Source organism: Balaenoptera borealis, assembly GCF_965194805.1.
Source record: "Balaenoptera borealis genome assembly, chromosome: 12".
Classification (NCBI taxonomy): Eukaryota; Metazoa; Chordata; class Mammalia; order Artiodactyla; family Balaenopteridae; genus Balaenoptera; species Balaenoptera borealis.
In genome coordinates, this window is record NC_138869.1 from 33,787,033 (window position 1) to 33,811,585 (window position 24,553).

Genomic DNA, 24,553 nt, shown 5'->3' on the forward strand with positions numbered 1-24,553 from the left:
CAAACCTCATGATAACCCTGTGGAGAGAGCAGAATCAATCTCCATTTTACAAATCAGGAAACTGAGGTGCGGAAAGGTTACACAGCTCAACCAAACACCTCCTGCTGCCACAGGTTGAAGCTGGGAGATGAACCCGGGTCTCTAAGCCTAAACCCCTGCTTTCCCTGCCCTGCAGCACACACTAGGGTTCCACGCCAGAGGAGGGCAGCTTGACTGGGGAAGGCCTCCGAGAGAACACGGGAACTGAGCCGTGTCTTGGGATTTACTTGGGAATTTGAGTCTGAGTAGGACTAGTAAGGACCTTCCAAGTGGGAAGGGCCGCAGGAGCAAAGGCGGAGGTAAGGGGATGCGTGAGGTTTGAAAAGCACATTTGGGCTGGTTTGTGAGGGGTTTGCAATCCATGGTAAACTCGAGTTCTGCCAGCTAAGCAGTGGGGACGGAGCCACTGTAGAGTCTCGAGCAGGCTGGGGCCAAGAGGACAGCAGAGTTTGCGGCAGGTCTGTCTGGCCTTGGAGAGCTGTGGGTGGAGGGTGAGACTGAGGTCAAGGAGCCAGCGCTGGGGAAGGCTTGAAATGCCCAGCACAGAAGGAGGAGGATGGGTGCTGGTTAGGAAGGTGGGAGATGCCGAGTCTGAGTGATAACTGAAGAGGGTCCTGCAAAGGTGGGACTGGCCCCGGCTCCCAATTAGGACACTCTCTTACCTTCAAATGGTCGGTTTTTACTCGTTGTAGTGCTATTTCTGGTTCCAAACTCACGAAATGTTTATGACACAGTTTCCCAAATTATACCCCACGCAACACTCATGTTTGGAGAAGCACAAGCGAATTTGCTGAGAGAGAAGAGTTCTGTTTTTCAGATTTTCTTGGGAAACACTGCATTGTGCAGGCTCCTTCTGGCAATTCTCAGGGTTCATTATCACATTAAAAAGGGTCTGAGAGGTCTTGGAATGTAGGAGCATGATTAATTTAGTCACTTCAGTGTCTATTTTCATGATATCTTTGATAAGTGTCCCATGGAATACTACTTGCATAAGTAAACACACAAAAGTTAAGACAACTGGATTCCCATAGCAAAGCTTGGCAAAGGTCTCTGCTCCTGCCATGGCATTGGTTCACTTTCTATGAGATGTGGTATATGCTGTACAGGGGTCAAGGGGACAGATTTGGGGCCAGACAACCTGGGTTTGAATACTACCCCCATTAGCTACTCAGACTCGGCATTGCGCTCGGCCCCTCCGCCCCGGCTCTGCATTTCTCTTGATAGGCGGCTTCCTGCTGAGTCCGTGTGTAGCACACATGGCGGGTGTTCCTTCTCGCTGGTAGGAAGTGGCTGCACCTGTTAACAGCCTGGGCCCAATGACTCTCAAAAACTTGGACTTCCGTTGCCACGGTGAAGCAGCAGTCCTCTGGCCTGTTCAGCCCTTCATCATTTGATTTCTAATGACACTCCTAAAGAGGGCACACTCCGCATTCTCAGGCCAAGGGTCAACCTTAGGGCCAAGTTCATCTGGTATGTGCAGAGGTCGGCCACCCTGTAGAAAGAGGGGGCGAGGAAAGGAGGAGAGAACCTCGAGTGGGTTTGCTGGGTTCTACTGCCTCTGACATCCTTGCCAGTAGCTACCCACCTACCAGGTCTCCTACTGAGCTAGCCTGAGCCTGTTAACAAATGCATCAAACCAGCACTAAGCGTCTTTGAAGGGACATAGTATGGCTCACTTTCTTTCTTGTGCAGCCATCACAGAGGATACGAAGGCCCAGCCTAACAGTATGGAGCGGTGCAAAGGAGCCCAACCTGTGAAATTTGGAGAGAATCACAAACTATATGTTCATCTTCTAGCCTCTTGCAGCATCTAGCAAGAAACTTTCTTGTCTCCACTCAAGACTGAGTCTCCTTGACCGGTGGGTCTTATCCATTTTATAAACTCAGGGGAGGACTCTATGTAGAGTCTGCTGTCTTCGTTGACATTCATGGATATTCTTTTTTTTTTTTTTTTTAATAAATTTATTTATTTTTGGCTGCTTGGGTCTTAGTTGCTGCACGCGGGCTTTCTCTAGTTGCAGCGAGCGGGGGCCACTCTTCGTTGTGGTGTGCGGGCTTCTCAATGCAGTGGCTTCTCTTGTTGCGGAGCACGGGCTCTAGGCACGCGGGCTTCAGTAGTGACACACGGGCTCAGTAGTTATGGCTCACGGGCTCTAGAGCGCAGGCTCAGTAGTTGTGGCGCACGGGCTTAGTGGCTCCACAGCGTGTGGGATCTTCCCGGACCAGGGCTCGAACCCGTGTCCCCTGCATTGGCAGGCGGATTCTTAACCACTGCGCCACCAGGGAAACCCCAACGTCCATGGATATTCTTGACTTAAGACATTATAGGGAGTGAGAGAGAGTGGTAATAATCTGGGTGCCCGTCCAGACAGGATGTCCTGGGCCCCTTTGGGAACCATTTTCTCTTTGATAATTTGTGCCCCCTTGACTTGCTCATTCTCAAGCTATCAGGGCTGCCTCTTTCCTCTTACCTGTTCCTTTAGTAATACATCACTTGGCCAAAATTTTAATCATCCAATATCTTATTCCATCAAGATGGAACTAATCCAGTTATTGAGCTAATCGTCTTCAAGTACGTGGGTATTTCTTTCTAATGCATCTCAGATGGATGCTTCTCAATAGAGTATTATGCTAGAGAGGATAATTCTCATGATTTGCAGTCCCAGACTAGGTTACTGAGGAAGACATATTAAGAGTAATGTCTTTAATCCTCAGACTGCTCCAGACATTGCCTCTTGGTAGGTCTTTTATGTGTGAAACTTGGTCAGACTTACCCATGGAACTAGGTTTGCTCTTGACAGTCATGAGTGAGTTATGAGTTATTGTTGACATCCATAACAATGTCAACAATTCTAGCTTCAGCATAAACGCCTAGGTCTCCTATCTTTGTAAGTATATAAGAAATGATCCACACAAGGACTCTCCTTATTATGAAGGTGAGTGAAGATTAGGAGAGATTCATATCGAGTGCAAAATTTCATTGGATAGAATAGATAGGACGAGAGAGAACTCCAATGATGAAAAACAGGAATATTATCATTCTCACTTTCTTCTGCACCTAAACAAATTTTCAGATCTTGTTTTGACTTCCAAACCATTATCCAGATCCTAAAAGCTTAGTCCATTAAAAAGGGAAGTGCAAAATCTATCATAAAGACTATATTGGCCCAGGCTGATGTAACTCCAAGGGCCTCTGATCCACACAATCAATGTGGCAAGAGAAGATTGTAACTCTTAGGGAAAGATTGTCTCTGTGAAAACAGTAGACTGGGGTGTTTACAGAACAAGGTTTACATACCTTTATAAAATTAGGTTGATCAAATTCAGTCTAGCAAAACAACAACAGGAAAACCACCAACACTACAACGTATTGATTAATTTAAAACTATTTGGTAATTTGTTGAGAAGCTTGGCTGATTACTTGATTTCCAATCATTTATTTAATTAAATTTTAATTTTATATAACTACATAGAGATATAGATTTTTATATCTATAGATTTATGCATTAATAAGTCTTTCTAGGTGTGCATATCTCTGTCAATCAATGGTTTAACACATTCTCTGCCAGGCACAGTGAAAAGCACCTCTAGTGCATTGTCTCATTTAATCTTTATAAAACATCATGAATGGAACAAGGACATTGGAGTCAGAAATCGTCTAATGTAAATGGATTAATTAGGACTTGAACTTGGGTCATCTCTCAGCCAGTATGTGTGACCACTCTACGTGCTGCCTCCTTTTCCCTTCTGTCTCTTGGTGTGTTGTGTGGGCACCGAGCTCTTGCTGTTGAATATTTTGTGTATTAGCCTTAGCTACAGTAACAAACAACCTCCAAATAAACAAGTATTTATTTCTCGCTCACAAGTCTGTGGTTGGCAGTGGCTCTGCCTGCCTCTGCTCTTGTGTATGTCTCTTATTCCAAGACCCAGGCTGGAGAAGCCCCGATCTGGGCCATGCTGTTTTCACTGCAGAGGACAGAAGGGCAAAAGGATGAGTTAAGCCTTGGAATTGCATTTATAGCTTCTGCTTGGACATGGGTATTTCACATCTGCTTATATCGCATTGGCCAAAGACAGTCACGTGGCCAAGCCTGACAATGCGGTGGAAAGCCACAGATAAAGTAGGGGTGTATAATTCTCCTAGAGCAAGAACAGATAGTTGGGGAAAGAAATACCACCTACCACAGTGAGGTGGGGATTAAGTTATGGAAGATAAACCTCTCTCTGACTCAGTGGTTGAGAAATGACTGGGAAGATCAAAAAGTAACTTTTGCCTCTGTCTTGCCTCATGGCTCCTGAAATTGAGGAGAAACTGCTCAATATTCTAATGCTAATATTGGCATGAAGTGGTTCCCACAAATCAGCCATGTCTTCTGAAAGACTAGAATGAAATGAAGTATTCAGTGTGGTGAAGGACAGGCCTGGCCAACTAGACTTGGACATAGGAGCAGCCAAGGCCTTTCCCCAATAGGGCAGAGGACATCTGGGCTCTCTCTGTGAGCTTAGAATTTCTAAACTGAACAGGGGAGCAAGCTGATCACTGGGTGGGCACTGGGCAAGGGGATAACTGGTTAAAATACCAGGGCGGAGGGAAGAAGAGGTGAAGACAGCTACTAAGAGGCGGTAGGAGCAGGGGATGAAAGGCACCGTTTGCTCCACTCTCCATGGCTACAGGATAAACCCCATCAGCTTTTGGCCACAAACTGAATCTAGGACTGAAAGAAGAGCAATACCCTTTGAGCCCTCCCTGTGCCTCTGGCAGTTGTGTTTTGCACAGCCTCACCCCTTCCCACCATAAATGGTCTACTTCCAGGCAGAATTCCCATCTCCTATTACCCCGATTTTGAATAAGGAGGCAGGACACTCAGACACTGAAGCTCTCTAGCAGGTTCTTGCTGCTGGCAACTGGGGTATTTTAAGTAAGTTTTGGCTCACTCCTGTGTAAACAGTCCCGTGGCGCTGAGTCAGTGTCAGGACGGCTAACGGCTATGGCTGTGTTCCGGTACGTACAGGAGTGTGGGTAGTGACAAAGGGCAAGGGCTCCGGCATCAGACTGCCTGGCCTCTCTTCTGGCTTCATTACCTCTTGGATTTGAGCAAGCTTCATAACCGTTCTGAGTCTCAATGTCTTCATCTGTCAAAAGGAGATAATAATAGTCTAAATGGTTGCCCTGAGGATTCAATGAGATAATCCACATAAGGCACTTTATAATAGAGTGCTGAGCACATGGCAAGCACTTAGGAAGTGATTATTATTACTATCATCATCATCATCATCATATCATCACCATCACCATAGATAATGAGGATGAAAATAATTCTATCAATAATGTATCACTGACGTTTCTTATCAGTAATACTCAACAACATGAATGGTTAACAGTTACTGAATGCCTTCTCTGTGCCAGGCTTCTGAGCTCTTCTCAAGCACATCTTTACAAGAACCACTAACAGGTGGGTAGGATTATAAACCCCCGCCCTCCCATTTTACAGATGAAGTAACTGAGGTTCACAGGCCGTTAGTAGCTTGCCGGGATGACATAATTAGGAAGAGGTAAAGTAGGTCTTTCAGCCCAGGTAGGCTGGCTCCAGAGCCCAGGCTCTTACCATTACACAGGATGCTTCTTGCAGTAACACAGAACTACAGCTCACATTAGTGTTTCTTTGGGACCAGAGTGACTGGACTGGTTGTAAATGCAGGCGCCCCCATCCTGCTTCATCCTGCGCAGCTGGGGGAATGCAGGCAAACTATTCAGAGAACACCAGCCTTGAGTGCACATTGTATATAAATCACCCAGTGAACAAACGGCCCAATTATAAAGGTTGGCTGCTTGCAGGATTGGAACCACTAGAGAGCTTGACTGTAAGACTCTTTGAGGGCTGGTGCTCTTCCTTTCCCAAAGGCCCCGCTCAGAGGTCAGCTGGGGTTGGCTGTCTGTGCTGTGGTTGACCTGGTCCACAGATAATGAGCGAATTTATATCTGCAGAATTATGATGTTGTTTTTAGGATTTAGACTATGGAAGAATGGGAGAGTTGGAAGGTTTTTCTAATGATTAATTTTAGGCCTGTTGAAGAAAACGGCATGCTGTAAAATCCCAGAGATTTTTCAACAAACTTTGCTTTTCTAATTGCAATGTAACATTTTCAGGAAACAGTTTTGACATGGCACATTTCAGAGTCCTTAAACAGGGGACCAATTATGCATCTACTTAGCATTAAGGATATCTCTGAGTATCTGAAAATGTCTTGGTCAAAGTCATAGACAATACTTATTCCCAGCTTTTACCCCATGAAAATGAAAAATTCCCTCAAATTTCCTTCTTTCCACCTTGGAATGTTGATCATCTCATTTTTTAAAAAAATTTATTCACTTATTTATTTTTGGCTGTGTTGCGCCTTCATTGCTGCATGCAGGCTTTCTCTAGTTGCGGAGAGGGGGGCTACTCTTCGTTGCGGTGCGCGGGCTTCTCATTGCAGTGGCTTCTCTTGCTGCGGAGCACGGTCTCTAGGCATGCGGACTTCAGTAGTTGTGGCACATGGGCTCAGTAGTTGTGGCTCGCAGGCTCTAGAGAGCAGGCTCAGTAGTTGTAGCGTAAGGGCCTAGCTGTTCTGTGGCATGTGGGATCTTCTCGGACCAGGGCTAGAACCTGTGTCCCCTGCATTGGCAGACGGATTTTTAACCACTGTGCCACTAGGGAAGTCCCTTCTTTTTTTTTTTTTTTTTAAATTAATTAATTAATTTATTTATTTATTTATTGGCTGCTTTTGGGTCTTCATTGCTGCGCACAGGCTTTCTCTAGTTGCAGTGAGCAGAGGCTACTCTTCGTTGCAGCGCGTGGGCTTCTCATTGCGGTGGCTTCTCTTGTTGGGGAGCACAGGCTCTAAGCGCCCGGACTTCAGTAGTTGTGGCACGTGGATCTGGAGTTCTTCCATTGGAACAGGGCCAGCTCCTTTACAAGGGATCCAGTCTTCTGCATCGTACAATTCTGACATCTGCTCATGCATCCTCCATGTCACTGAGGCAGAGAAAGAAAGACCTAGCAGGTCGTGTGCTGGCTCTTAAATTCTCTAGTCCTTACTGTAGTAATTTTACTCAGAACCCATTGGCCAGAACAGGTCAGAGTGGGCCCCTTTTCTGCAAGGGACTTGGAAATGCAGCCGAGCATGCGGATATTCATGGAGCAGTCAGTGCCGCTTCCACAGTACCTAATCAATTCTACTTTCCAAGGATGGTGAAGGCTATCAGATCATGCATGCTCTAAATGCTGTAACTAAGATAGCATGAGAGAACGAGGAGGCATAGACCTTCCTGGCTGAGTCTTGCATGTTTTTTCCTACAGGCCTGATTTTGAATTTGAGGGCTCCTTGGTCTCACATCCTCCTGCTTCTGGTACAGAGATTTGGGAGCTTAGATGCCCATGAACATAGGGGAACCCTAGGGAAATCACATGTTTAACTTCCCTGGCCTGAGATCTTGACTTGTGGATATGAATCCTTTAGTTAGATCCATATACATCCACATAGAACAAGGATAAATTTCAGAGGCCAAGGCACTAGAATTATATATCTTTAATTATGCAAAGGTTGCCTACCCACTCAGTATCTGTGTCCACAGAAATTCATGTTGTTAGTTCCATGTTAGTTAACTGACCTGGAGTGACCATCCAGGTGAAGGTGTAACCTTCACCTACTGGTTACCTTCACCTACTACCTGAAGTAGTAACCATCACCTACTTCTTGGTATCCAGTGGGTGCCATATACATGTAAAATAAACATAATTCTGCATCCACTTTTCATCTTTTGTTTATTTTATGGTTGTTTCTTCATAGGCATAGTGATTAAAACTAGAGAGGCTTGAAAGACTTAAGATTTTCTTTCTTGGAAAGTTTATATAATATCAAATGAATTGAGTAAATTGTCTTGCTTATTAACTAGGTGACTTGGTGTTTTGTGTGTGTGTGTATAGCTGTTGGTTTAAAAAAAAAAAAAAGCCCTCTATCCCTTACAAGTGCAAAAACTCAACAAATTGCTTACTTTTAAAACATCACATAGTATTAGAAAGAGATTTTCCCATTAATCTACCTTAACCAAGGGTATGACATCATTGAAATACTGGTTTTCAATGAGTGGTGAGCTAATTTTCTTCATCCAAAGCCTTAATGGAATTTGGCCCAAGAAGTCAGGCAAGTGCTTGGTAAAGTCTATGGAGCATGTCATATCTAGTTACTTGTCTGGGAACTTTGCACCTCTCTTTAAAAAAATGCAAACTTCAAATAACTGCCCTTTATCACCTGTAGGCACATAACCTCGGCCAGGATAGCTTTGCTTCAGAGTGCGAAGAGAGCTGTCAGTGACTAAGAGATCCATCAAATGTTCCTTGAGAGTTGTAGCAGAAAACCACAATTATATTGATTTCTTAGAAGTTACTGAAGCAACACTTGTAACCTTCATTCTAGATTTTCCTACTTATTAGGGTTGTATGCCAAGTGGAAAATGTCTTCAACCCTGGAGGCCAAGAAAATGTAGTTTATTTCTTTTTCTTTGTTTCATGTTTTTGATGATCATTTTCAAAAAGCTATATGAAGATAGAAAAAAGGATCACAGTCTGACAGTAGAGTTCAAAAATGAAAAAGCAAATGAAACAACTGTTTCTTTGCCTGAAACACCAAATAATTGCTTATGATTCTACCTTGTTCACAGAATAACACACGTGTTATTCGATGATGTTGCCAGAGTTTGACTTTTCATTTTAATTTTAGGAAAGATCAAAGAGGTTTCCTATATAAGTTTCTTCAAATGGAATAGAGATGGATCTCTAAGTGCTTCTTTAATATGATGAGTTGTAATTAATTTCAAGATGGGCAATTTATGATCAAATGTCAAATTTGCGGAGACCAACCTATTAGAGCTATAGAGATTTACATGGAGTGTAAGGTAGAGAGCACTTCAACACACATTACTTTAAAAAAAAAAAAGATTTAAAAAAATATGTATTATCTATCTCCTTGTGTTTGTTCCAATACAACCAAAGTAAACAAAAACTGAAAATTTCAGGCCATAAAAAAAGTTACTTTGTCACATCGTAGTTAACTCTTGGGCATCAGACAAACCTGAAATTAAGTAGTGGCCCTACCAATTCCCAGCTGAGTGAGACCTTGTTCTTTTATTTCTCTGAGTTCTAATTTTCTCATCTATAAAATAGGTACCTATAGTATCCATGTCAGCTATTAATTGAGATACAGCATGTCAAGCATTTCGTATAGCTACTCTCAGTATCGGCAGTTATGTGAGTATTCGTATTTGTGCACATATTTCATTGTCACCCAGCAGGATGACATTTGATGCCACGCTAACCACACCTTTTGGTGTCCTGTAGCACAGTACTTTGTATCCAGTAGACAATCAGTAATTATTTGTTGACCTTCTATCATAGAAATGTCTGTTATTTTTGCCACCACTGACTTTAGATGTCGTTCTCTTGGACTGTGTTATTCCAGTTTTACTCATCAGTTTGTCCATCACAGGTGAATAACTGACCAGCACAGCGGAAAGAAATCAGTCAGACTTGTTCTCTGACTGCAGTGCCTAGCTTTTGCCTAAAATGTGGGAAAGGATTAGATCAGATGCTGACTTCCAGTAGTCCTGCACATGCACAGCCTTGGTGGGCAGGGTGTCATTTGTGCTTTAAAATGTACACTGCACAGCGTGGAGTCAGACTCCAAAGCACGTAGTCAATATTGGTTTACTGGCTTTTTAATGGCTGACATAGAAAGCATGTATGACAGTTGAGTTTTACTGTAAAATATTGCTGTCTTTATTTGCGTGGAAGGATTTTGAAGTCTGTTGAATGAGGTAGGAAAGTGTATCATCTCTGAGAGGGCCCCTAAGATGACATAAAGTGGACAAATTATTCGCTAAGTACAACTCCAGTGTGAGAAAATAGTTTTGTTCCAAGACTTGCAGTAGTTATCAAGCAAAGCCTTACCAGAGCCATGAGGGGAATTTGGAAGGGTACAGGGATGTTTTTAATTGTTTCATTGATCATGGGGGTGGGGGGTCTGCTGGCAGCTGGGGAGCAGAGGTCAGGCATGCCAGACGTCCTGCAGCATGTCTGAGACTCGCACACTGAGGGTTTGTCTCACCCATGACGCCAACAGAGGAGTTGGGGAACATTCTGAGTGTTGGGTAGAGTGCTGGAGGGTCATATCCTCTTAGAGCCTGAGACTTAGTCAAACATACTGATCAAACACATACCATGTGTCACACTTAGAATATATCAGTGAGCGGTCAGAGATCCCTAACCTCATGGTGGTGACATGCTAGAGATAGGCAGTAAGCCATAAATATAATAAAGGAATACAGTACCTATTAGGCTGGGAGGTGGTAAGTATAATAGAATAGCAAACAGGTTAAGGTCAATGGGATTGCTGAAGAAAAGAGGTATATTACAGTTTTAAAATAGGGGGTTCAGAGTAGACAAGAAAAATTGAGTGAGATATGGATACACCCTCCTTTATTCTGGATATGGAAACATATTGTGGAATTAAATTGGAAATAGCTGAAGGATTCACGTTTTGGAAGATGCTCAAGGCTGTGACAGGTTAGAGGAATGAGTTCCACTAGGTTAGCTGTTAAGATTCCTTATTTTAAGGAAGAAAGCAGCCCTAGGGCATTACCACTCATGATAGATGGGTGGGTGGACGGTTGGCAGGATGGATGGATATAAAATCGCCATGTAAAATGGTCATTCAGATAAGTAAAGAATATTAAAAATTTCTTGTGTTGGGATGCAGTCACGCCATCAGTTCAGACTGCTCACTCTGGTTGGGGGCTTTCTCAGAGCCTGCCCAGGGCAGATTGGGCTCGTGGTTCTCTGGGACCAGCAGCGTCTCAGTCCAGTGACTTGTCTTCTTCTCTGCCAAAGGTCCCCATGGGAGCCATGAGTCGTCTCTAGAATGAGACTCACTGATGTAAGTTAAACTGAGGCCTTCTTTCAAAGCCTGTTCCTTAAACTGTGTGTGTGCCTTAGACATAGTTTCATTCTTCTACACACCCAATGAATTAGATGAGTGAGCCTGAGCATTTTTCTGAGTGTTCAATACTCCAGGCTGGGGAGCAAATTAATAATGGAGAAATCTTCGTGGACAGGTGTGGCCCATGTTCTCAGGTTCTCTCCCTCTCTGAGGCCACAGAAGTGAAATAAAATGGCCAGAGTTGCAAGAGGATTTATTTCTCCTCTGAACCACAACAGAACTTGACTGTCCCCCTATAAATTGAAGTCGTCTATGATAATAAATGAAAGCACCATTAACACCCGCTGAGGCCCATAGGAAGCTGTTCTGCCAAAGAAACATCCATTAAAAAAAGCACATTCGAAAAGAAAATGACAAGATCTGAAATTAAAGATCAAACAAGTAGGGATGATCTTCATAGAAAATCCATCCAGAGAAGAAATATGAACTAAAGTAAACAGGCAACAATACAGCAGCATATGCACTATTGAAAAAGAATCAAACTCTTTGCAAGTCAGCAGGAAGGGATGCTCTCGACAGGCCAGTGGGAAGATGGTAGGAGGCCGCAGAGGGAGACTGCAACACTTCAAACAGCAAACCCAAACAAACAAACAAAACCTTTGCGTCCTTTTACCAAAACATACACAGAGCTGCAGATTTCAAAAGTTCTTTGAAAGCACCTTTGCAGAACTAGCTAGAAAATCCTAACAGTGGAGCTTCCTAAGAGAAATTTTCAAAGGCTTAGGAAGACGACCCCCACCAGCCCCAACAAAGAAATTTGTCCACCACAGTTGGGATGGGGAGAGGAGTAGATGGAAGGAGTAAGGAAAGAGCAGTGGGAAAAAAAGGGCTGTGGGGGGAGGTCAGAGAAAAGTTAGAAGCTGGAAACTATCATTGGACATTTAAACTACTCTCAACATATTGATAAAACACAATGGATCTTCATAGTCTTGATACACTCACCATATCTCCCCAAAAGAAGGTAGGTTCACATCTCCCTTTAGCAAGTTACCACTTTTGAAGTACCAGCTTTTATCCAAGCCAAATACTCTTGCCACTGAGAGTGCAAAAAGAATGCAGTATTATATGGAATTCCCCTAACTTGTTTAACATGAATTTTGCTGCCTGGCTGTGTGAAAATTACCAAAGGGTCTGTCATTTCAGAGGCTGACCTGCTTTCCCTGGATATTCAAAAATATAGTTATAGCAGGCATGTATTGAGCGCTCAGAAGGTGTCAGGTATTGTGATAGAGGCCTAGCATATGCTGGTGCCTTCAGTATACATAAAAGCCCTCAAGGCTACACGGCCCATGCAGGTCAATCCCCAGGGCCAGGTCCCTAAGCTGCTCTGCTGGTCAGTTTCAACACTATCCCTCTCTTCTTTCCTTTCTTCTTCCCTCCCTTTTTCTTTAACTCCCTCCCTCCTCCTTTCTCTCTCCTTTGCTCTCTCTCTCTCTTCTCTCTCCCCCCAAATATATGAAGCAGGTGACTGTCTAAGAATTGGGAGCAAAAGGAAACAGTTCCAATCTTGGCACCAAATGCTTCGTTGGTTGGTACCAGGTGGGCACGGGCAAGGCTGGCTCACTGGCTACTGGGCGCCGGGCATCAGTGTGCCAGCCGTGTTTGCTCTACCAGGCACTGTCAGAGCTGAACTGAGGGAGAACTCTGCAAGGCAGGGGCAACTCCAGCTAGCATCCCATCTGCTCTGTGGGAAAATCATATTGTACTTCCCAGGGAGTAGGTGTGAGGAGACCACATGAAAAGGCAAAACTGCAGCTGTCTCCTTGCGGATGATGGGTGGTGGAGGTTCTCCATGGATGTCTCCACAGGAAGCTGGCAGGAGGCACCCGGTCTCCAGAGCATTCTCCATGGCGAGCCCAGCAAAGACCACCTGCCAAAGCCAATATCAGTTGCTCTGCTTCCACAAATATTATTCCTGTTTATTTTTTTGCCCCCCATCTCACTACTCCTTCTTAGGTTTTTCCTTTGCCAGCCCCTTAACCAATGGGGTTTCTCTGAATTTCTTCCTCAACCCACTTGCCTCCACGTGTGGTCTGATCTGGTCTGGTCCATGAATTCTGCTCCCATTCCTAGACGGTGGCCCCTTAGTCTTTATCTTCAGCTCCTACCTCTTTTCTGAAGATTGGTTCATATTCTCATTGTTTCCTAGGCATCTTTATCTGTGCCTTGAATTCAGAAATTCCCGAACTTGGATTCTATTCACCTTGTCATAAACATCTTTCCTTTCACTATCCTCATCTTGGTTAATGGCATTCCCCTAAGCCCCAAGTTGGAAATAAGAAACTGTTGAATCCTCTCTTTCTCTTACTTCATACATCAGTTAGCCAGAAAGGGCTGTGGATCCCATTTCGATGTGCCGCTCACCTTCCCCTTTTCCCTTGCCCTGACTGATACCCCCCTCATCATTCTAAATTGTCCCCTTTGCCCCATTCTCTGTATCACCACCAGGATCTTGCTAAAGCAGAGATCCACAGATGTTTGTGAAGAGCCAGTGGTAAATATTTCAGGCTCTGTGGGCTGTGGCTCAGAGTCACCAGCAGTGGACTAAACCCGGGGTACGTGCATATTGTCAGAGCTCCTCGGGTGACTCAAACGAACAGACATGTTGGAGAACAGAGAGCCTTTCAACCGGTGCTTCTCAGACATTAGCAGAAGTAAGAACCACCTGGAGAACTCTTTTAAAAAAGCAGATTCCTGAGCTGCAGTCTTAGAGCTCCATTAGGTTCTGCAGCCATGCCTAGGAATCAAGTGTTGAAGAACCAATTCTGGATGATTCAGAGAAGCTTGTCCAAAGATCATACCCTGAGAAACACCGAGGGTATAAAATGAAAACACGTTAGCCTGGCAAATATCTTGTTCTTCGGCACCTTGTCCTAACCCACTTGCTCAGCCTCTTCTCCAGCCAGTCGGCTCGTACACGCCACACCCAGGATGTGGGCGCTGTTCTCGGGGCCTCCATGCACGTTCCTGCATCCTTGCCTTTGCACATAGAGCTTCATGTGCGTGGAATGTCCCTCCTAACTCTTCTCTATTTTATTTATTTTATCGGCTACATCGGGTCTGAGTTGTGGCACACGGGATCTTCGCTGAGGTGTGCGGGCTTCGCTCTAGTTGTGGCGCGCAGGTTTTCTCTTCTTTAGTTGCAGCACGCAGGCCCCAGAGCGTGGGCTCTGTAGTTTGCAGCACGCGGGCTCTCTTCGTTGAGGTGCGTGGGCTCAGTAGTTGTGGCGCGCGGGCTCAGTTGCCCCGCGGCATGTGGGATCTCAGTGCCCTGACCAGGGATCGAACCCGCGTCCCCTGCATTGGAAGGTGAATTCCTTACCACTGGACCACTAGGGAAGTCCCCTAACTCTTCTCTAGCTGGAGAAATTCTGCTCATTTTTCTCTGGCTCTATTCTAATATTGTTTCTTCTAAGGCTCATCTATTCTGGCTAAATTTCTTTCGTTCGCCTCTACTCTGCTTTAATGATTTGTTCATAATGCTCATGCTTGTTACCTTCTTTTTCTCATTAAGTGTATACACAGGTGCCTCCCACACTAGACAGACTGTGATTCTCTTCAAGGACAGAAGCAACTCCGTGTTACTGTGCCCGTTGGGCCCCCTGCACCGAGCAGGGATGGACCAGCGTTCACGCTGTGGCCGTCTTTGTGTGGGGTCTGCTAGTCGGGTTGGGTCTGGAGTGAAGGCAGGTGAGGTGCCCAGGAAACAAACTTGAAAGAAGCACTTCCTCTCAGGGTTGTGCGGATGTCAGCCCTGCACCTGCACGCCCCTGAGCGTGAGTGCCTCCCTAAGAATGAGGCACCTGCAGCCTTATATGTTGTGCCTTGGGCGCTTCACTCACCTCACTCCAGTCGCCATCCCTGCTGCTAAGGTTCCCCCTCTGGGGGCTGATTCCTGGTCAGCTAGTTCAGTATATTTCAATAAAGGGATCCTAGAGCTGGCATCGCAAGCTCAGATGCCTCAAGGGTCAGCCAGGAAGGAAACTTAAAGGAGGAGCATGGGCTGCAAGATGAGTAGCTGTCTGAAGGACAAATGTCCCCCCCTAAAGATGGCAGCCAGTACTAAGCACCAGCTAGCCGTGTTCCCCTTCCTTACTTCCATCCATCTTTCCATTTATCTTCTATCAGTTCAGTAACTTTTTTTTTTTGAGTGACTACTGTGTACCAGGCATTCTTCATGTTGGGATTGGAAAATAAATAAGAGGAATAAAAATGTTTGCTCTCATGGAGCTAATATTGGATTAGGGGAGACAGACAGTAAATGGAATACATAAGTAAAAGATAAGGCATATCAGCTGGCCTGTGGAAATGATGGGAGAAAAGTAAAATAGGAAAGGAGGATTAGCAGTGCTGGGGAAGGTTTAGGGGAGTGGGTTGGGGGAATTGCTCCGATCCATACTTGCCTTAATCACTCTAAATCGTTCCTTTTCCTCTCCTTTTTCTGCTTTCCGTATTGTCTGAGTCACCACCAAAATCTTTCTAAAGCATGAAAGATCCATCTTCCTACACAACCAGTAACTTTTCTTGGCCCAGATGTACAGACCTAGTTTGGTCAAATATGATTTTCTTCCAAGTAATAAGACTGCATTTTTTCTGGGACATCTCCTGATTTTAAAATATGGATAACTAATTCAGTTAAAACAAAACCTCTGCATGACTAAGAGAAAATTCATCTGTACGCTCCACAGTCCATCAAGTCGTTAACCTTTGAGTTAGAATGTAGTGCCACCGGTGATCCCGATGAAACCTGCACTATTCTAAGTGCAGAAGCCTGTGGATAACAGAGATTATGGCACATTTTTCACAATAAATATGTTTCTATTGGATTAAGTCACTCAGATGGCAGTGTGAAAAGCCTGGCCTTAGTACTGGGGGCTGTGGCCAGACAGGCTGATCACTGCACTCACCCCCAACGCCCAACAGAGGCTCCCCAGGACCACCTGGACATTAGTGACAGAGCAGGACTAAAATCCGGTCCAGTTTCATATTCTTTTTACAACTCCAGCCTGGTTCAAAATGGAACCTAAATTTTTAGCAAATTAACAGGCAAAATATATAATCCATCAATAAAGGAATGGGCAAATACATCATGAAGCATCCATTCTATGGTATCATTCTGTTCATGTATCAACAGTAGCAATAAAAACAAGACATATGACTGTATACATCGATCTGTGCAAATACACAGAAAAATGTCCAAAAGAACTTGAGCCAATCTGGTAACACTGTTATCTCCAGGGAGGGGACGAGAGGACTGGGGCAGGGTGGTGAAAGGGGATTATAATCTTGTGTCTGTTTTAAAGTTTTACTATACAAATAGATGAATAAGTTGTTTGTATCAGTGAAAATATTTTTTAAGAAAAATGAAATGGTAAAGAAGAACTGGTTATAGTCTCCAGAAAGCAATATGAAACACAGACAAACATGTTGTCTCATATACAATAACAGAGACACAGTTGCTAAGATGAGGCATTTCTGGGACTTAAATGGTTCCACCCAGGCAAGAACCTAGAGGAATGAGCATGTCATTTCAGCTTGTGTTACAGGAGAGGACTGGCAAAGAACTTAAAAGTATAATGCTTTCCACAACAGGGGACTCAAGACAGCTAACAGCCCTCCCAAATCCAGAGCCTGTAAGGGAAGGACGGTTCTTTTGCTAACCCAGTAGGCCACATTGTTAACAGGAGTTGTATCCGATAGAAGATCTATGTTTAAACTCTAAGAAGCAATGGGAAAAAAAAAGAAAAAAAACACACAGCATATGGAACTGTTTCTATACCACTTCAAGTCAACAGAGACAATATTTTAAAAATAACCAGGAGAATTCTCCAGGATGTTTCTTTTTATCTCTGTCTCCTCTGCATTGCCATTTTTACTGATTCTGACACAAACGAATCATTGCAAAAAAATAAGAAGTTGAGGGCTGATCTCAGATACGTGCTGATGAGGCGTCTAGTTTCTTTCATGGGGGGCTTGCTGCGGAGGAAAGCATTCCTGTGCATCCCCCCAACTCCATTCAGGTGAGCAGCTCTGTTCCGGGAGGAGGTGGCTGGGCAGGCGTGATCTCACCACGTAACGTCCTGTGTCCACAGGAGCCAGAAGTCTGCGCAGTCATGTCTGTGGTGCTCACATAAGCAGATCTGTTTGCTTTAATAAAAGCAGATTTTACTTCTTATACAGGGCTCCCAGGCTGTGCTGGAGAATGTTTGAATGGGAAGCATATTCCCATCCCACTCCCCACCCGACTCCAAAGAAAGAAAAACTCTTATTTTTGAGATTCAAAAGAAGACTTTGAGGAGATCAGATTTCTTCCTCTTGGGCTATTATTTAGCTGTATGTTACTGTGAATGACTCACGGTGTCAAGGAGACAAAATGCCACCCTCTTCTTTGGAATCTTGTAAGGGAACCTGGTATTTAGCAGCAGCTGTCCTAGACAGAGATTCCTTCCACATCTGAACGGGCCGGTGAAGTCACCGCACTTAGAAGCAGGCAGCCTCATGTATTTATGCTCTCAAACCTTGCATGTGCTGTGTTCTTGGGGTGGCTGCACAAGCTGAATTGCGTGTCTGCAGCAGTCACACGTGTGTGTGCTAGGGCGGGAGGTAAGCTGGTCCGAGGCGAATACTCCTTGTACTTAAAGTAGGGCAAAGTGCCAGAGGTTGTTACCCTGCTTTGAAGTCTTCTGTCTCCCTCTTTGGAGTGGATCAAAGGCCTTTTTTATCTCTTTCCAGAATTCATACAAGCTCTTAACACAGTGCCCTCCTCGTGGTATGTCTCCCCTGCTATCACAATTCCCCTCCCCGCCAGCTCAGGATCCTAAGGGGGGGGGGTGTCTGTCCACACTCTCATCTGTATGGCTCCTCCCCCCTCCCTTCTGCCTTTGCTCCTCCCCCCTCCTTTCCTTGCCTTTTTTGGAATCCCCTAGAAGCTCTCCGCCTCAGCTTCTGGTGGTACTGGCTCTCTGAAGCACTCTGCAGCCTCATTTCTTGCTAGTAAAACAAGGACTATTAGATTTATTTTTCTTTTCTTTTTTTAAAGAAAGGGGAGTTTGGATTGGAGAGAAAAACTGCTGTGAATAAAACCAGTGAAAATGGCATCACAAGTTGCTTTGGAAGCTGGCGTGAATGTGAAACAAAGCTTTTTGGTGCCTTTCAAAAGCTGGAGGACGATTTCTGGTACCGCTCCTGTGGTAGCTCCAGAACTTGTCTGTCTTCTGACACCTAATGCTGTAGTAGCCACGGTGCAGGAAACCATACCAAAGCTGCTCTTCTTGGGCAGTGCTCAGAGACCCGTCCCCCACCTGTTTGGCAGGCAGTGCAGAGAGATGGGAAACCACAGTCTTACAGGCCAGGTTCTGTTGCCAGCTGACTTTCCTCGTATCCCCGGCACAATCCCTCTGGGACAAAGAACCTGCAAAATAGGAACACTACCAGCCCACACAAACATTTCAGTTAAGTTCAGATCTTAAAGGCTTAAGGCAACTAGTTTTTAGAAAACAGAGGATCTTACAGATGGTAATTTAGACGATTAATGCAAAAACACCATCTGCTAAATCTCTGATCTGTGAAGACTCTGGGGTCCTGCAGAGAACGCAGGCTGTGTGTGCGTGGAGCCGTCTGCACCTTTCAGCCGGATCCCCGGGAATCTTTCTCACTGAAAGACCAGTGATCGGGGTCACGTCGGTCCAGTTCCTGTGAGTCCATCCCCAGCCTTGAACAAGTGCTTTGCAAGAGACCCTATGTCCCACCCTGGTTTTCTCACTAGAATCCCTGTCATCCCACTGGGGGGCGGGGTGTGCCGATTTTCTAAAGCTCCCCAGAGCATTCATTCAGCAAACATTTCCTGAGTGTAAACCAATTGCCAATCCTTGAGGGGGGTGTAAATGTGAACATAGGGCAACCTGCCCTTAAGACAGGGAATACAGTTCAGGAGAGGGTTAAGACTGGTGTATTAGGAAGGGCATGATGGCTATGGAACTTTGAAGAAGACCGTTTTCTTACCCTATGTGTTTGTCTAGCACTTTATTATCTCTGCCCCAACCTTCTAGCGTGAGTCAGTGTTCTACTTTCCACCTCTTATCACTGCCTGAAAAAAATACACATTTAGATCACTGCAGTGGCTGTTATTGTTTCCACTGGTAATAATAGGTGAGCATGATCCCAGGATTTTTCCCCAGGACTTTAGAACATCATGTGGAGTGTCCCTTCCTCCTTTTCAAATCACACCAAGGAAGGAACCCACAGACTTATAAACCTAAGTCCACTGTGACCGCTGTTCTTGTTGCCGTTTAAATTTTTAATGAAAGCAAAAGGACTGCATCAAATAAGCAGCAGTCATATTGAAGATGACAACATGCTAACAGTTGAGTGCTTACCACGTGCCAGGTGTGGCATTCATGTCTTTACACTCAGGATTTCATGTCATCATCCCGGCAAGCCTGGGACCTAGGCCTCACTGTCCCCATTTCACAGATGAGGAAACTGAGGCACAGGGGGATTCGCTGACTTGCCTGCCATCTCACAGGTATTCAGTTTGCAGCCAAGCCTGTGCTGTCAATCTACATGAAACACGGCCTCCCAGGTACAGGGCCGACACACAGACTGGGCAGGCCTTTGCTGTTGTTTGTTCAGCAAGACGTGCTCAACAGGCAAGTGGGTTTGCCTTCACGAGAACAGTTAGAAATGGCAAAATGGGACTGCCCTGGCGGTCCAGTGGTTAGGGCTGCATGCTTCCAATGCAGGGAGCACAGGTTCAATCCCTGGTCAGGGAATTAAGATCCCACATGCCACGCAGCCAAAAACTAAAAAAAGAAAAAACCAAGGGGGAAAAAAAAAAAGAAATGGCAAAACGTTTTCTGGTATGCTCTGAGAGGATGGCATACTTTTTCATGGAGGCGACTTGTCTCACTCTTTCTGCTTGACTTGGGCTGAGGCTTCTGTGAGGACGTATTCCTTTTCTTCCTGCAATGGTCTGGACTCCAGCTCCAGTCAGAATTTAACAGACAGATGAGAGCTCGTCCCCAGGCAGTCAGCAAAGCATGTAATAGACCTGGACATACTGGGAATGGCCCCGCTCCCGCTTTTCACTGTGCCCAGTGCAGTTTCTCTGAAGCAGACCAAGCACAGCGATCCACGTGGGATACTCAGCACAGTACCCACATCTGGGGAGTGTGTAGCAAGCAGCCTCTATTTGCATTAATAGTCCTGCTCTAACCTCATGAGCAGGAGCTCCTGTCATTCTAGGGCCTAATGATCTGAAATGCTTTTTCATATTTATTCCCTCACAACCACGGTAGGCTTTGTGAGACCGGATGATACGTGGAGAGTCAGCAAAGGGAGCTAGAAAAGAAAAGGTGATTTCCCGTGGCAGGAAACCCAGAGGGAAGTGGGCTCCGGATTGGGAGCTCCGTGAGGGAGGGACTCCATTCCCAAGCTCCCGGCACAAGTCGGGTGCTCTGTACGAATTGAACGGATGGATAGGGGAAGAATATTATTTTTAGAGGCAACATGGCCTGGGAAAGAAATAGAACATGCATGGGAACAGGGGTGGAAATCTAGTTGGCCCCCCACTCGCAGTCACAAAGGGTCTCACATTTTGACTTTTGCTGATATTTCCATATGAGTTGTTATATGGTGTATGTGTGTTAAAGCGTTAACTTAAATACAGATATTCAGAAAATATGACAAAAATGTAAGCTTTGTCCTGACATGTCTTCGTTTTGTAAAATATCAGCAGCCTCAAGGATTGCCAGTGGGAAGGCCCTCTCTGGACCTCAGACCCTGTCTTTCTGTCACCTCAGACCATCACTGGATGTAACTCTGACATCTGGGCCAACGCCAAGCTGCTGGCCATCATTTATTTCTTCCAGATGTTTGGAAGATTCTGACTGGCTTGTCAGAAATACATAACAGACACGGAGTGTTCTCCATCCAGCCTGACGTTCTACCTCAGCTTCGCTTGGAAGCTGTGACTCCTTCCTTGAAATGGCAGCAGCACATCTTTCCTTTGCTCAAACCCTCCATGTGTAATTTGCTAAGGATAGCAGATTTCCCTTCCTGGAATAGTTCTCTGTGCTCAGTGTGGTGTGGGTAAGTGTGTGTGTGTGTGTGTGTGTGTGTGTGTGTGTGTGCACGCGTGCGCATGTGTGCGCACATACAGGAGGCGTATAGGTATTTTAAAACGTATTTTGCATGGAGGCCATTAAGATGAATCTGTCTCCTTTAGGATTCCCAGAGACAGCTTGGACCTCAGGTCACTCACGAACACGCGAGTCCACCAATTAGCTACCCCCTTAGCGCCCAACAACTTACATCACAAAACCACAACTGAATTGGTGAACTCTGGTACCTCAATTACCCTCTCCATGGCCTAACCACACTCAATCCTGCAACAGTTGCTTCCACATCTGGTTGTTGAGTAGCGTGTATCCCGAGTACTGCACCAGGAGGTAGGAATACAATGGGGTACAAGGCCTATATGGGTCCCTGTCCTTCGGTGTTTACATTTTCATGGGGAAGACAGGCTTCCCCCCTCTCCGCAAAAAGACCATCCAAGTAAATAAGAATATCTATGGTATTGTAAAAGGATCAACAAAAATCCTGCCTCATATGAAATTCTTCACCTCCCTCCCAGTTTATTCTTAATTCCTTAAGCTCTAAAATCAACCTTCATGCTCTAAAGAGTACCTCCAAATCCTTGCTCTATCCTCTCTCAGAAATCCATGAATTTGGATCCCACATTTGTTATTAACGAAGGGTTCCAAGAATTACTTTTCTCTTCCCACGTTGTGCTCTCTGGGAGCAGGCTGACCCGCCTCTGTGAGCTGGAAGAGAAGCGTGGGAGGGCTAAGCCTCTGTGCAGACCTCATCGAGAGCCAGAAGCCATACATTTGCTAAGTGTAAATATGCAGGCGATGTCGCAGGCCTGAGACGCAGAGCCACGTGCAAGTGTTAAAATAAAATAAGGTTGACAGTGCCACTTCACCAGAAAGAGGAAGTGAATTCGATGTTACGAAATGCTTATAAGCCTAGGGAGTAAGGTGCTCAAAGACAATTACCAACTAAACATTTCATTAATGAAATAATGATTAATTATAATCACTAATTAAAATGCAGGATTATGCTGTTGGTTTTGAGCATTAACAGGAGTAATGACATTACCATTTTTAATGGAATTCCAGGAACAAAAATTATAGCAAGTCACAGAAAAGATATGGCTTGCAAGTGTGATTAGGAGTTATTGTGAAACCCAGGGGCATGGAATTTTCCCTGCTGGTGAACTTAAGTAAGTTTAATGCGGTGTAATTTAATTACTAAGCATAGTTTTCTCCTCAGTGGGAAGAGATACCAGGTTTATGCTTTAAAGAACAAAAGGAAGAATGTAAATAGCTATGGGTAATGACTGGCTACTAGCAGGAAAAATCAAAGAGTATTTAGCTGTCTTTTGCATAATATTTGAGGGTAGATGCATCCTGGCTCGGTTGTAAATTTTATTTAATTAATGCTTGGAGGATTAACAAGAAAGTAGCTGGTGCAGACAGGGAACAGTAGTGCTGTCAAGTGTATCAGGAAAGTGAATTTCCATAGGAAGGACATCTCCGCTGAATAATTAATGCTCGGGACTTTTCATAAATGTCAAATTCCCACAGGAAGCGGGAACTTGACCCTCAGTAATAAACCACTTAGGATTCATTAAACATAAGCATCGTTCTTAAACTGTTTGCCATGGCGTGTGAGCTCATCCATAATGCAATATGTCCGCCTGAGCTGCAGGGTGAAAACGCCCAGCACTGGCTTTTGGGTGCCTGGAATTACCCTGGTGTGTCTGTTTCTTTCTGCCTGGCTCAGCTCTAGCCCTTCCAGGGGAGCTCTCACTTCCCTTTCATTGTTAGAAGGCCAAGATCAGTCCACCATCAAGCAAGAAAGCTCTCGTTTGGCTCTTCCATAGTAAATGTGGGGAGGGGCTCAGACCCTCTTTAGACCTTCTATATCAGGGTTCCTCAATTTCAGCACTATCAACCCTCAAGGCCAGACCATTCTTTGTTGTTGGGGGTTGTCCTGTGTGCATTGTTGGATGTTTAGCAACATCCCTGACCGCCGCCCACTAGATGCCAATAGGAACTCTCACCAACCCCCGCCCGCCTCCCCCCCACCCCCCCAGAACTTTGACAATCACACATCTATCCAGATATTGCCAGATGTCCCCTGGGGGGCAGGATCACCCCTGGTTGAGGACCACTGTTTATGGAACTTAAGTGCGTCCTGTAACGGGGATCAGTCAGTGGGAGACAAGGCCTGCCATTGAACTGGGCCCGAAAGGCTGTGGAAACCCAGAGCCCGGCTCATCTTCACAGCGTAGCCATCCGCAGGACCAAATGCGTCTTTGCTCTTAAATAACATCGACTGCCCCTGATGGATCACGGCCGCAGTCATTGTGCCATTAAAATCAGAACTACTCACTCCGGTGACCCAGGGATGCCTTGTAATCCCCTTCATGCAGAAATGACTGCTTCCTTTCCCTTATGCATTAACATGACTGGTGCTCTGAGCAACCGCCACTCTTTCTTTTCCCCCTCCTGAGATTAGGGTGGAGGGAGGGCACACACGAGCTCACCCGTGGAAGATTTTTCCCAAACTGTTTCTAAAGTCTGAAAACAAATCACAGAGGCGTTTTTCTTTTAATAGAATATAGATTTGATTTCTTGACTTAACAAAAAAACATACTTTTAATTCTGTCTGGGCATGCAGGATGCCCACACACTGACTAAAAAAGGACACATGAAGCTATTTGGAGAATTGCTTTGTCTACACGTAAGCAGAAGCTGATTTGACTAATGATTTTTCTCCTCTTTGATTTTTGCTTGAACCAAAATGAGCAGTGATTTCTTGACACCCTAGAGCCATCACCTCTGCATTCTGTAAACAAAGAAGATTTGACATGTTCAGCGTGACCATGGCAATGGGTGACACAGTGAAGCAGGGCGACCTGGAGGTGCGTTGAGGGCAAGTGCCGTAGTAATTGGGCACAACCATTTCACATCGAGAGCCTGAGATTGGTCAGTTACTGGAGACCCTAAGGGGTTCTGATTTTATCCGATGACGGTAATTCTACTTTTGCCTGTCGCTAACTCACACTCTGGCTTGAGGGTGGGCCATGGTAAGAAATGGTTTTTCCCGTATTCCACTTTCAACAGACATGCTTTAAATTAACCAACCACAGGCAGCTCAGGACTCAGAACCAGGGAGTAAAAAAGTCTACTTGGCTCAAAACCTCAGTAAGTCTTATTAATTCAGAGAGTAGAAAGCTTACATGTGCTAATTACCAAAACTACTAATTAGCTTTAATTATAAGCTTGGAAGGAAGTTGAAGTGTGTTGCATTTGATAGTGCTGTTGACCTTTTCAGTGTACTTTGGCGGGGAGGGTGGAGAAGCAGAAAGGGGGTGTTTTACACAATTCATCAGAGAGCAATTAATTTAGGT

General features: G+C 45.0%; 2 protein-coding genes across 16 annotated transcripts in view; one reads left to right on the forward strand and one right to left on the reverse strand.

Moving 5' to 3' along the window:
• FHIT (fragile histidine triad diadenosine triphosphatase) overlaps positions 1–24,553 on the forward strand; it is a 1,491,711-nt gene that overhangs the window by 1,389,438 nt on the left and 77,720 nt on the right. The gene's annotated exons all lie outside the window — the stretch shown is intronic.
• The window catches only part of LOC309606950 (uncharacterized protein), a 757,417-nt gene that overhangs the window by 10,498 nt on the left and 722,366 nt on the right, over positions 1–24,553 (reverse strand). Inside the window, exon 7 of one of the 3 annotated variants that reach the window (XM_082344852.1) lies at positions 17,253–18,484. The exons of the other annotated variants lie outside the window; for them this stretch is intronic. Within the exon in view, the coding sequence (XP_082200978.1) occupies positions 18,415–18,484 (70 nt within the window). The 3' untranslated portion in view covers positions 17,253–18,414. Of the gene's footprint in view, positions 1–17,252; positions 18,485–24,553 lie in introns of those variants that run through there. 3 annotated transcript variants of the gene reach the window in all.